The 13469-nt window shown below is 40.7% G+C and overlaps 1 protein-coding gene across 7 annotated transcripts in view; it reads left to right on the top strand.

The window, feature by feature from the left end:
• Positions 1–7548: 7548 nt before the first annotated feature.
• Positions 7549–13469, top strand: part of pard3ab (par-3 family cell polarity regulator alpha, b) — a 245861-nt gene continuing 239940 nt past the window's right edge. For all 7 annotated transcript variants that reach the window (XM_030402565.1, XM_030402564.1, XM_030402562.1 and 4 more), the window contains exon 1: positions 7549–7978. In XM_030402565.1, the coding sequence (XP_030258425.1) occupies positions 7859–7978 (120 nt within the window). In that variant the 5' untranslated portion in view covers positions 7549–7858. The remainder of the gene's footprint in view (positions 7979–13469) is intronic.

Genomic DNA, 13469 nt, shown 5'->3' with positions numbered 1-13469 from the left:
TGAGAGGTTTCATTAAACAATTTAAAATCAGCCTTTTTCTGAATGCATTTGGTTTATTTTTCAGAGTTTTTATTATGGTCATACACATGTTCACAGATCGGAGTAATAATCCCATCTACTGGCTGAAATAAGTAACAACACTTAAAAAAAAAAAAAAGCAGACAGAGACCAAGATTCAATTTATGTTATATATTTTATAACATTCAGGCAAATATTACAGTTTATTTTAAGACGGAGACATAAATCTCTCTCTCAAAGACTTAGGCATTAAAGGTTGCATAACTGTGACTGCACTTTATAAAAAACAAAACGGTAAATTTATAGTTATTCAATGAATAAGTTAGTATTAATTTCACTGTTAACAAACAATAAACCATTTATTGAGCAGGTGTTTATTCTACAGTTAAGTAATCTTTGTAAATGGTTCATAAATACAGTGTAGTCCATCGATACATATAAATAAAGTCAGAACTGGTGTTTGTAAACCTTTCAGATGTTATATAATATAGTTATATAAATGGTTATTATAGTGTTGCCAAAGTTCATGAATGATACCAGATCCCAATATGAAAATTAAGTATTTTCTGATTCTTCAGGCATATTTATGTTCCATTAAGAAGAGTGACATCACTGAACACTTCACGGCAGCGTTTCAATGAACATGTCCATCTGTCAATACCATTTTCTGTTTTTATCCTTTGGAAGACAAGAAAAACACATAAATGTAACTTTTATACATATCTAAATAGGTTGTATAGTAGGTATGTGTCATCATGGCTTTAACCAGGAAATGGACGCCTTCATCAGCAAAACTGGATTAAGAACTGTATGTGAAAGTGAAACAGTGGCGGTTCTAGACCAGTTTTAATAGGGGGGTCAGGTTGGGGCCGGCTTTTTTGTTAGGGGGCACATACAACCTGGTAAAAAAGGATAAATCCCTCATTCAGAAAAAGCAGTGTTTAAAATTTCAGCAATTTGATTGGGTAGTAAATTGCTGAGACACTTTATTTCTGCCTTTCCCTTCAGAACAAAATTATTGCAAGAAATCTGTCATTGTGTTATTAATGCAGACTCCCTGTCGGGGGGGCCACAGGGGGGTCCAGACTTACAGGCACTGGCCCCTGTTGGCCCCCCCTAGAACCGCCCCTGAAGTGAAATTAACCACAAAGTCTGAAACAGGACTGAAAACAAAGGATATGACAAACATCCAAAGTAGATCCAAGCTGACTATATTGTGATCATGAAAAAGTCTTAATTGATAAAACTGGGTTGAAATTTTCTTCATATTTGCCCTCTGCTGGTTGGTCGGTTGGTTTGTCAGCAGGATTACACAAAAACTACAGAACCGATTTCCAACAAAACTTGGATGGAGGACGGGTTTCGGCCCAGAATAGACCCTGTTAACTTTTGGTGTAGATCTGGATGAGGGGATGGATCCAGGAATCCTTTCTCTCTTTCTTTAACATTGCAAGACAAGGTGTTTTTTTCAACATTTTTGCTAATGTCTCAGGGATCCTGAATAATGCATGGATCCTGATTTAAAAAGAAAAAAAAGAAAAGAAAGAACAGTAATAAGGCATATTTATCTGTCTGTTGTCTATGAGTTAGTATAATTTGATGTGGATCCAAATACAAATCTGAATCCAGCTGATTTTATCAGGTTTTATTTGATATTGGTTTAGACTAGATTGAATTAAAGGCGGTGTCGGGCCCTGGTGGAGGTATGCGCTCATATTTAATACTGATCTAACGTCGTGTACAGTACTGCGGATGTACTGTAGAATTTGTTCCGCACACGCTGAATTCCTTTATTTAGATCTGACTCTGGCTGACCCCAGAGCTGCCATCTGTCCTCCTGCGTGCCAGCAGAGGTCGTACTGTTGGAAACACTGCCCCTGCTGTCATCAGAGAGTCACTGCTCTGCGTGGCCCAGTCCCTCCCTTTAATCTCCCAGCAGTGTGACGAGAAGCCGTCCAATTCACCAAAACACAGAGCTGAAATACATGTTTGTCAGTGCTGTGTTTATGGAGAGTGTGGGAGTATGATACACATCTCTTGCAGAATGAATTTCTCATTTTCTGCCTTCTAAAAAAAGAAAAAAACAAATTTCCCTCATTTTCATCTCATTCTGTTGTTTTTAGAATCATTATTTCAAACTGGAAACTGTGAACACATCTCATTGTTATTGCATTCCTATTCCTACCACTCTCTTCTGTTATTTGGTTGCAGTGATTCAGGTTCCCCACGGATCATTTCAGCTGCCATTCATTTTCTAAAAACTCTGTCACATCCATCTAAATAATTGGCCGGGATTGCATCAGTTATTTGGCCCCCTCGTCCCAACTGCTCATCCTCTTGTCCTTCCTCCTCCTCTCTCCTCCCTCCTCCTTCATCTCCTTGGCCTGTCCTGCGGTCAGAGGATGGAGGCTCCAGATGGTCGAGTACCAGCAGCAGAAGGGGGACCCTCGGGGGGCGCAAAGGCCTGACAGCAGGGCGCCAAATGTGACCTGGGCCAGACAGCTCTTTAGCACAAAATTAGCCTGGGATGAACGCGTAACACAATTACACGCTGTTAATACCATCAAAGAGGTATTTGGGCGTCCGTCGTGCAGCTTAACTGGGCTAATTCCTCAAATTTCACAGTCCTTTCAGACAAGTTGATTTTTAGAAGAGGTCATTTTTTACCTTAATTATTTCCAACATAAAGTCATAACAGCCTGAATTAATACTGATGTACAGACACTTCTGCACAAACAGCTGTGAGGATAAAATGATGTGACTGCTGTGTTTCTTGCATTACACTGAAACGTGTCAGCCATGCAGACCTCGTAGGAAGCTGCAGATAATGTGTCTAAGGACTTAATGAGAGGTTGTGGGCTGGGAGGCCTCAGGGCTCTTGGCTCAGATAGCCCGCCTGTTTGTTTTGTCAGAACCAACACGCATCTTAACCGCGTCTTCCTGCTGTTTTAAATGTCTCCGCTGATCTGTTTTCACTTCTCGACTTGCTCAACACCAGCTGTTATATTGTCAGTATGATCGACCGTCGTGCGAACTGCATCTGAAAAATGTTCATTAAACAAAGCAGATTCTCGGTGGAATCTTATTTTGGGGGGGAAATAAATAAAGGCGACACATAACAGACATCAGTGTACGCTCACAACATGCGATTACATTGAGTCAGAGGCAGATTGAAAGAGATTTAACCATCCACTGTGCACCAGCAGAGGTCAGTACTGATCCAGATATGACGCTCTGTCTGACACAAACGTCACATCTGACAGGTGGTTATTTAGACTTACATGTTATTAACTGGTGCCCTAAATTAGTCCACAGTGAGGGTTTTGGGATTATGAAACCAGTGCTGCAAGATTCTTATTACATAAGGCACTGCATTAATACTTCTGTATTTATACAGATATCACCAGTAAACATGATATATATATATATATATATTTATATATATTTCTGTCATTGTGCTACTTAAACACTGTCGTTTCCCTTATGGGGTTCAATAAAGCCTCATTTATTCTTTTACTGAGAGAAAGCAAGTGTTTTTATTTTTGGGTTGGGGACATGGTTGTATTGAAACATGTTTGCTGAGTACAACTGTCCTGTAACTTAATAGCGGTTGTATCCTGACACCTACCTGCTCCTGATGGTGGTTTTAAAGTTACCAGACTGCTCGAAAATGCCAATATGCCCTCTCTTCTTTCTCTAACCAAACCCTTCTCTTACCCTTCTCGCTTACATGAAAGCGGATTTCATAACTACTGTTGTATTGCATATTTCATAGGGCACCTGAAAGTAACACATTCCAAGTACGACCGGGCAGCTGGTCAACTAAGCTTATTCCTGAATGGGTCACATATGATCCAAATCACTTGTATTCAACTTTGTGTTTTGCATGCAAACATATCATGCTCAAATACCAGACTTGTAACCATAATTTAAATCTGGTGAGCATGACAGTTTATTCTTGACCTGAGAATCAACTGTCTGAGATAGAAAAATAGAGTAAAAAATGACTGATATTCAACTTTTCCACTTTTTTCAGAGCTTCAGCTGCAGCTTGCATCATATTTACACTTTTGAAAAAGCCAGTATGTGACATTTTTGGGTCAAAACTCTGATTAAAATAATAAAACAGATGGCCAAGCAAGAAATAGAACTCTTTCTCCAGCTTGCACAAAATAATTATGTTGCATTTGGTTTAATTTCAAAAGGCTGATTTCACATTTCGGTGTCAAATATTGAATAAATCAAAACTCCAATTACTTTGAGTTACCCTGAAGTTAGTTTTAAGTATAATACTTTGACACGAGATATAGAGTAAGTCTATCCTGATTCTCCACCACCACGCTCGTGACACAATCACTGTGCAAAGTGGTTTTGACCTTTGACCTTTCCCCTTTCACGTCCCTGTTGCTTGCTGCACTCAAGTTCACTCTCCTGGTCAGTTCTGTGCCGGAACATGTGCCAAAAATCTCTAAAACGCAAAGTGTGTTGCAGTGCTACAACACCTACAGCAGTCCCCTTCGCTAAAAATAGCCCAGATATTATCTTTAATCCCACCAGTGTGGGCGTACAGTCCCACTGTGTTACCCTTTTGTAAAAACCCAACACTGAACAAGCGCTCGTGCTCTCCGAAGCCGAGGCTGTTTAAATCCGTTGTGACAGCTGCTGAGGCTGTGGTTGGTGGCCTGCGAGCGCTCCAGCTGTTTTAAGAGTTAAAATAGTCTCGCAGCTGCACGTTGGCACTAACTGGTGGAGCTATCCTATTTAACCAGTGCCCATGTAAAGCAAAGACACACACACACACTTTCCACAGAGCTGATATTAAATGACTCTCTCCTCTGTTTTCATGTTCTCACTAAACTCTGTAATGCACCCTCGTGTTTTTTATTATGTTAAATTATGTAAATCACACCTTCTCTGAAGATGTAATTGCGGGGAATCAGGTGTGAAAACCCGGTACAGAACTTCTCAGACGGCGGGAGAAATAAGTTCTGCTGGCTCAGGTGGGTGTTCCTTGAATTAGTCTGGTCCCTCTGGTGCAGCTCGGGCACGTTCAGCTGCACAAGTCCGTCCATGTGGTCTGTGTGCAGGAGGGGGGCAGCTGTTCCTGAAGGCTCCCCAGATGGATTTGGACTGGTTTTCATTCGGCGGTTTGGTTCAGTGTCAGACTCGTGCGGAACGATGGCCTGAAATAGGAAAGGGAGCAGGTGCACAAGAAGCCCCAGGGCGTTTAACAAGTGGCGATGTATCATTAAGTGCAGCAATAAAAATATATATAACATTACTTGGCGGAAAGAGGCGAAAGCCTGTGAAGGACATATGCACACACCCGCCGGAGTTAGATCACCGGACTTGTGAAGACTTGAATTACTTATAACGCGTTTCTCTGTTGGCACTCCTAATCTCTCACTAATCCTAATGCTAATCTTAAATCACTCAAGATCTCACATTAAACCGGTCCAAGAAATAAAGTCATCACTTTTTTTTAAAGGGTTTTACTAAACGTTCTAGTCCTGTGAGGACACACCTACGGGCTGCCGCAGCTGTCATCCGCCCTGTTGTCATACAGTTTGATCATTTGACTATAATTTTATAAATCATGTCCTCCATGTGGGGACAATTAAGCTTCCCTGTGCGCCAAACATTACCCATCCTAACCACCCTGGTGGAGGGGGGTGGAGGTGAGGGGGGTGGAGGGACCGCAACTGTGGCCTCCCCTGCTCCTCTGATGCCTTCAGGGACCGCACGTAAACTCCAGCTTCAAAAGTTTGAAATCCCAGATGCAGTTTTTTTTTCCTTGCTACTTCATTTTTGGCTTTTGTATTTTGCCGAGAGGTTCTAGTTCATATTTTCATGTTCATATATTTAGAAAAACTGTTTAATGTGACTCTGTTATATTGTGACAACGTCACTACTTTTAATCATCTCCGAAGTATTTATAGAAACGTATTAACAACAATGTGAAGTGGAGCCATAATGCAGAGCTGCCCAATGCTGCAATAACAAGCTGCACATCTGTCACGTTGCCCAGCGGATGTATTCAATAATTCATATCCTAAAGTAGCTGTTAATTCATTGCATCTTAAGTAGCCGAGTGATTAAAGTCGGAGCTGAAGACTTGCTACAGCTGTTTTCTCTTCAGCACTGAGGTGTTTCCTATAAATAGAAGCTTTGCTACACAGACTGAGATTGCTAAAAGTCACATTGGGATTAGAGATTAGTTAATAATTTACAGACTGCAAGTAAAAAAAGAAAAAAATGATAATAAAATTTGCTCTCCGCCCCCTTAAGGGCACACTTCTGTTCAAAACCATTCCTATTTTCCATCTCAGCCTTTAAGCTTGTTAGTTAGGAAGTTTTCTCAGGTTTGTGAACTCGATGAACATGGCAAAAATGGTAAAGTCCCATTTCATGTTCTGGTGCATTTTCACCCAAATCTGCTTGACTAGATTTCTGAGACTTACAGAGCAGCAACTGATGACCAGGTACATTTTAATTTGTTGACATTACGTTTGAGCAAGTTGACATATATTTTGATTTCTTCTTGTCGTACTGACAACAACATGCAGCTCATAGTTAGAGGAGAAAGAAAGTAGTCAGATCCTTTAATGAAGCAAAACTTTCAGTATAGCACGAGACAAATGTTTTATTAGAAAGTAAGGTTATAAAAATCCTGTCCAAAGCTTTCAAAATTTTAAAAGTAAAATCACAATAATATGTTCAGGGATGGAATGTAACTAAGTAAATTTACTTCAATACTATACTTAATTATAACTTTGAAGTATACATATACATTTGATTACTTAAGTTTCTTCTTAGTTTGCATATTGTAAGCTGCAGCAGAGCCAAAGCATTTTTTAATTTATTTATTTTATCACAATCACCTAAAAATCTATGATTCCTACAATCATAAAAATTATGAATAATTGATTCGATCACAGCAGGCTGATAATCAGTCGACTCGGCGTGTAGAGTACACACATAATAATTTTACTTGAACTTTTGAAACACAAGTACATTTATTGTCAGTGTTGGAGACTTTAAGATTTTTACTGAAGTAGCCTACTATTAAAGTGGGTGACATTCACTTTTATAAATGTAATATTTTAACTTTTATAACTAGTTTCGGTACTTTACTGATCATTTGGCGTATAAAGTCAAATAAAAAGTAAATACTCAAGCAAAACAGACATACGAGCACTTTGAATGTGTAGTTTTTCAGAACGGCAATATTTTAAACTGACTTTATTTAAATGTATATAATGCACACTTTTGTTCTGTATATAATGCACATCACATATAGTCCTTTCTATATTGTATCTTTTCTTTCTTATCTAAATCTTTTTTAGCATATTTTTTTTTTAGCATTTTTAAGTCTTGTACTTATTGTACGTCTGTCTACCTGCTACTGTCACAAGTGAATTTTCCCGATGTGGGATGAATCAGAAGTGTTAAACGTCCAATCTAGATTCCAACATTCCCGGAGGCACCTGAACGCAACACGTGACCGAGCATTAGCTCAGCACAGGGAGAGAGAGAGGGAGCGGGGGGAGAGAGACATAAGGGAGACACGGAGATTGGGACCGAGAGAGAGCGAAGGAAGGAGAGAGAGAAGCTAAACAGGTGGTCTGGAAACACACAGAAAACAATGTCGTCCGGCGGGGAGAGGCGGAGAGACCTTTAGTCCTCGCTCCCGTGGAGGGGAATACATACTGGGACAAACCGGCGAGCCGAACCGAACAACTGAAACCCAAATGCTCCTGTGTTTTATCCCCACGCGGATGATTTCTCCTCTTCCTCGGTTTGAGTCCGAATCCGGCCAAGACCTCGGGATTCTAAAACCATGAAAGTCACGGTGTGTTTTGGCAGGACCCGGGTGGTGGTGCCGTGCGGGGATGGGAATATCAAAGTGCACACACTCATCCAGCAGGCTGTCATGAGATACAAGAAGGCTATCGCGAAGGTAAGAGGAGGCTACTTTAGTTTTTTCTTGCGGTTTCTTTTATTTTTCTGCGTCTTCTTTCCTGGAGGAGGAAAAACAAAAACCCAACTGCTGTTCCCAACGGTCCCGCACGCGCACTCAACATGGCGCTAACTTGGAATAACGACTGTACAGGAGAGGAGGGGAGAGCAGCCCCTGTCTTCTGCCTGTCTTCTGCTCACGTTTGTCCTCTTTAAATGTTGAAACCACACGGTACGTGTGCGGGTTTTTATCCGCCGTGCGTTGCTGCTGCTGCTGCTTTCAAAGAAAAAGGCGCACCGCCATTGTGGCTCCTGTGTTTTGGGCAAAAAAAAAACCCCGCAAAACTTCCCGTCCGGGATTCAAAAAGAACCCGTTGGCTCCGAACAAAGTGGCCCGTTGTTTTTGTTTTGCAAGCTTAGACGCATTAAATGTGAGTTTTTAACACGTCGGAGGACAAGATTTAGTTGTAAGACCTCGGACTCATGCTCTCTGAAAGTTGCCAGCCAGAGATTAGCCTACTAGCAAGTTAGCCAGCAGGCTGCAACAACAAAAAGAAAGTAGGGCTGTAAGTCTGAGGCGTTTAGGCTCCAGAGCAGAGCCGTGGGATTCACAGGACTCTCTGTGTACACTTATAAAGGTGATTTTTTTTTATGACGAAAAGCATAAAAAGTTCCTGATTGTCCTGATTCGACTTGTAATGAGCTCCATAATGAAGACGAGGAGCAGGACTGTGCAAGAAGACAGACAGATGATGCAAATTCAGGTTAATTGATGATGCTTCACATGCAAGAGGAAGAAAAATGAAGTTTGTTTTGATAGTTAGTTGCATTTACAGTCTGGCTTTAAATGCAGAGTAGAAGAGGAGCCCCTCAGCTTGCATGGTTGTCCCCCCAGCAGGAGAATGAGGGAAACTGCAGTGCCAAGGCTCCAGCTGACTGGTGGAGGCATGGACCTGACACATAAATCTGGGAAGATGAAAGTGACCCTAAGAAAACTTTGCAGCATGGTGTCGTGGTAGCAGCAGATAACCTTTGAACCGGGCTCGGGGAGGCTTTATGTGCGCATCAGATAAGGCCTGGAGCTATAAACATGTGCTTTTATTAGATTTTTCCCCTCAAATATAGAAATTATGTTCGTTCCACCAAAACAGAAAGAATCTCAGTCATTTTTGGCATCAATACCACCACAAATCTTGCTCAAATTCACTCAGAAGTACAGATCTTCTGCACTGGCTCGCAGTCAATTCAAGTTTACACAGCTTCAGCTCCACTTTTAGGATTCTGAACTTGTGAAGTGAGTAAATTTGGGTCAGTAATTCAGTTAATTTGCTTTCTTGCCCAGCCATTTTTAAAGGTACAACTATGTTACAGCAAGCTGCTCAACTCCCATGAATAATTAACGCTTCGACCTTCCCTGTGCTAACTTTAAAGCAGTCTCCTTTTTTTTCGTTGTGATGATAGTGACCTAGAAGTCGTACTGTATCCTCCTCTCCTTTGTGAATAATTCAGTGTGAGCAGACAGAAGAGAGCAGGAGAATATCTCTGCGTAGTTGAGAAGCAGGTAAAGAGCTGCTCCCTCCACCTTGCTCGTACATAGAAGCTACTAACTTGCTGTTTGGCATCGTGCAAACTCGGATTTTCTTCTTCTTATCTAATCTAGAAAAGGAAGACGAAAGAAAGTGTCGTTGTACGCATATATTTTGAGAGTGACGAGTGTCATGTAACAGAACACATACAGTAACGGCTGTAACATGGTTTTATAACCTGGAACATTTTGTAACTGTCACCTTTGTTTTCCCTCGAAAGAGCTGAATGTGGGTGATCGTGCAGGGGTGGAAATGTCCGCTGAATTACTAACAGACTGCAGAAGGCGTTGTATGGTCCTGTGTGTGTGATGTTATCCAAGATGATCCCTGTTGTAATCGTAGAAGTATGAAGAGTCGTACATCATGTCTGCCCAGGTCAATTCGAAGTGACTGTGAGCGTAACTGAAGTTGCGAAACGTACAAGAGAAATCGACTTCAGGGCTTCAACCGAGGACTGTATTCGCTGTTGATTAATCTGACGAGTATTTTCTTGTGCAATCAATAATTGTTATAAGTTGGAAAAAGTCAGAAAATGGTCAGATGACTCAGTTTGTCGTCATATAGCATTAAAGACACAAGAAAATATTCACATTAAAGAAGCTTGAATATGAGAATTTTGACTTTTCAACAGATTAATTGTCAAAACACTTAATTTGATAGACGACTAATTAATTAATCAATTCATCATTGCAGCTCTAATAGAATCATATGCCCTACAATAAGATGAAATGTCTATTAAAAACCCCATCCTCTGTATTTTAAGCAAGTTTGTTAGATAGACTCCTGATTGATGTGATAAAAATAGGTATGCTGTGTTACCGATGGATGATTTGAACAAAATCTTGTATAAGTTATTGGCCTAGCAGATTGTTGGATCCTATATTCATAATTTTCCCAATTTATTTTTTTGTCTGATGGCTTTTAAAATGACATGAATAATCTGAATTTAAAAAGAAACGTGCAGGCTAACTATATTATCAAACAACTGAAGTGGAGTGAAGTATTTGCTTCTAGAATTCAGTGAAGTGGAAGTATAAAGTGGTGGAAATGGAAATGCTTATGTAATGTAAGTTTATTGCTTGAGTAAATTCTACTGGGTTACAATATTTATCTTGATTTGTATTGATCATTTGTCTCCTTGATTGCAAAAAATCTAGTATCCTATAAATATTGTCTACGTCAGTACTGTCTTTTGGAAACCCGTTCAAAATACATTTTCAATGTGAACTTGATGACAGGACAACAACTCTTTGTACTGACAAGTTGACGTCAGTAATTTGTCTGGCTGTCTTTGAGGTTGTTATCACAATTTAGAGAAAGGCAATTGTCTGGAAACCCCAAATGTGCTGCTGTTTAATGCAGAGGGTGTGCACGAAATGAGGCCACACATTCTCAAGTCTCATTCTGTATTCTTCAGGCTTTGATCTAAAATACTACAAACCAAAATCCTCATGAACTCCTCACCCAACAAAACGCCTTGCCTGAAAAATACGAAACCCTCACATCTAATCCCCCTCAGATCTGCGTTTATTGCCCTCGTCCCCACCCTGCCTGCACTTCATCTGACCGGGGCTGGGCATTTTCCTGTCTCAAATGCTGCGTCTCAGGAAGTCTTTTGGTCACATATGTCGTGTCGGAGATGACAGCTTTTTCGGGTCACTCCGCCTTAATAAGAGGCCCAAATTTAGCTTGGTTTTCCTGCTAAAGTGTTTATGTGGACCTACTTGTAACTTCCCCTGTCATTAGAGAGGAATGCTTCCTGCTGAAGAGAAATAACAGTCCACTTCTGAGGACCTTAAACCATCTCATAACTTTGGAATTAGAAAGATCAAGACACTGGGATGAGTGTTCAGACACTGTTTGTACAACACTCGCACAGAAATCTTACTGGACTTGAGAGAAGGAGCAGTTCTGTCAGCCTCAAAATCTCCTAACGTCATGAAAAGTAAAGCTGTCCGATTATCCGCTGCTGCTCTTTTTCCTTCCACAGATCATAGGGTAGATTTTTCGCTAATGTTCACCCATTTTACTAAGTACGGCAAGCGTTTAAAATGACACCCTTGACTGGAAAACCGTCTCGTGGTTTAACGCTCCAAACCCTCAAGTGACATCAGCATTGGCACGTCAGAAAAACCATGAGATATGTCTCTTTTTGGCTGTTGCGAAGCCTCCAGGGGGGATATCAGGTGTCTGGATTGTTGTGTTCACACCAGCACACGGCAGATTTCCATTCACAGCTTCACACTGCTGAAGTTTCCTCCGGTGGAGTCTAGGCTATTGTGTACATAGTTGACCATTGAGGCAGACAGATTTAACACGACTTCGACTTGTCACAGACAATAGGAGCAGGTGTTTGGTGTTGCTCTGGTTAAGTAAGTGGCTTTATTCGGAAACATACAGTTGAGAATGGCCAAAATTGTGCTCAGGTAATCAAAATAATGCCGAAAACCCCTGATATTAAGGGTATGTTTTATTTTTCTTACAGGTTCCACAAGAAAATAACCATTAATTTAAAGGGAACCAACCTTAATGTGGACTGAGATCAGAAAATCATCAAATTTAAGCAGTTGTGCCGTCGACTGACTCCAATCTGTCATCCAGTTTTTAATCTGGCCCTGATGTCATTGCAATGTGCTGTGGTGTGCTCAATATATTACTCAATTCACTGCACAAATGACAGTTTATTAATTAGTGCACAGGAGCCTTTGATGGCGGACACACGGCCTGGAGATAAGCAGTCCTTCATGCTGTGAGAGTTAAGGGCTGCTGTTACGGTCATACAGATTAACATGTTCGCCACCAGAAATGTGCCAAATCTTCAAAGTAAAAGCCCCCACTTCTGAAGTTGGCCCAATTCTGTTCAAAAGAGCGACATAGCTGCATGCATGAAAGCGACATTAAAGTCAATATGGTAATAAGGACAGATCTTAGTGCCATGTGTCCAAGAGAGCACAGAGGCGAAGGGTGTAGAGCGACCACACTGACTGAAGTAGAGGCATGCTTTATGACTGTGAGGCTGTTTTTACACTGGGTTTGTTTGTCTGCTTCACCTCAAACCCCAATGGTCTTAGCGGTGGCTAATCTGGCCCAAAAACCCCATCGCAATCTATATAATTACAATCTCGATATAGATTGTAATCTTTTTCTCAGTTTTGCAATGCCGTGTAGACTATAGCCAGTCTTGAAACAGCCTTGAATCTTTCCATTTGCACCATTTTAAAATAATATTGCATTCAAGAAAGTTTTTTTTTTTGGTTCCTCGTCAGCTATATTGCTAGGTATTACTTTTGTTGCATTATTTACATAGCACAGATGGGCTATTCTGTGAAGGCATGTATAGTTTGGAAGCAGAAGTAAGACGACATTAAATACCACAATCTATAATTCACTCAACGTTGACACCTCCAAGATTTATCACGATCTTTACAGAGAGTAAATCCCAATTGCCATGAAATTATACTGGTGCCAGTTTTAACATTGGAAATTGGAGAGCAATGTAGAAAAGGGTGGACCCAAGGGCAATACTTTACTTGAGTGCAACAGTTTTTACAAGCTGCAAATCTATTGAAAAGGATCGGCCAAGATCTTGCATGTTATTCAATGCTTATACATCACTGAACCTTTTTATCTGTCCTCTTGCTAACGAGCCAAGAATGGTTCTAATGATGTTTTCATGAGGGGATTTCCAAAGCTGGTTCCATGAGGGTTGGTCTATTGTGCTTTCTAAATAGTAGTTATATTAGTCTGTTCATGGGGTGTGCTCACACCAAGCATAGCTGGGCCGCTCTATTCCAACTCGTGAATATTAAATTGTACCCTTTCAGCTGATTTAGAGAAGTATTGTCCAAATGTAGGTGTTCGGCACATTACCTTTTTAAAGTCAGCCAAGATCAGTGGTTAGTTCTT

This window comes from Sparus aurata, chromosome 21, assembly GCF_900880675.1.
Source record: "Sparus aurata chromosome 21, fSpaAur1.1, whole genome shotgun sequence".
Taxonomy (NCBI): Eukaryota; Metazoa; Chordata; class Actinopteri; order Spariformes; family Sparidae; genus Sparus; species Sparus aurata.
Note: the sequence above shows the minus strand (reverse complement) of the source record. Positions and strands in the feature narration are given on the sequence as shown.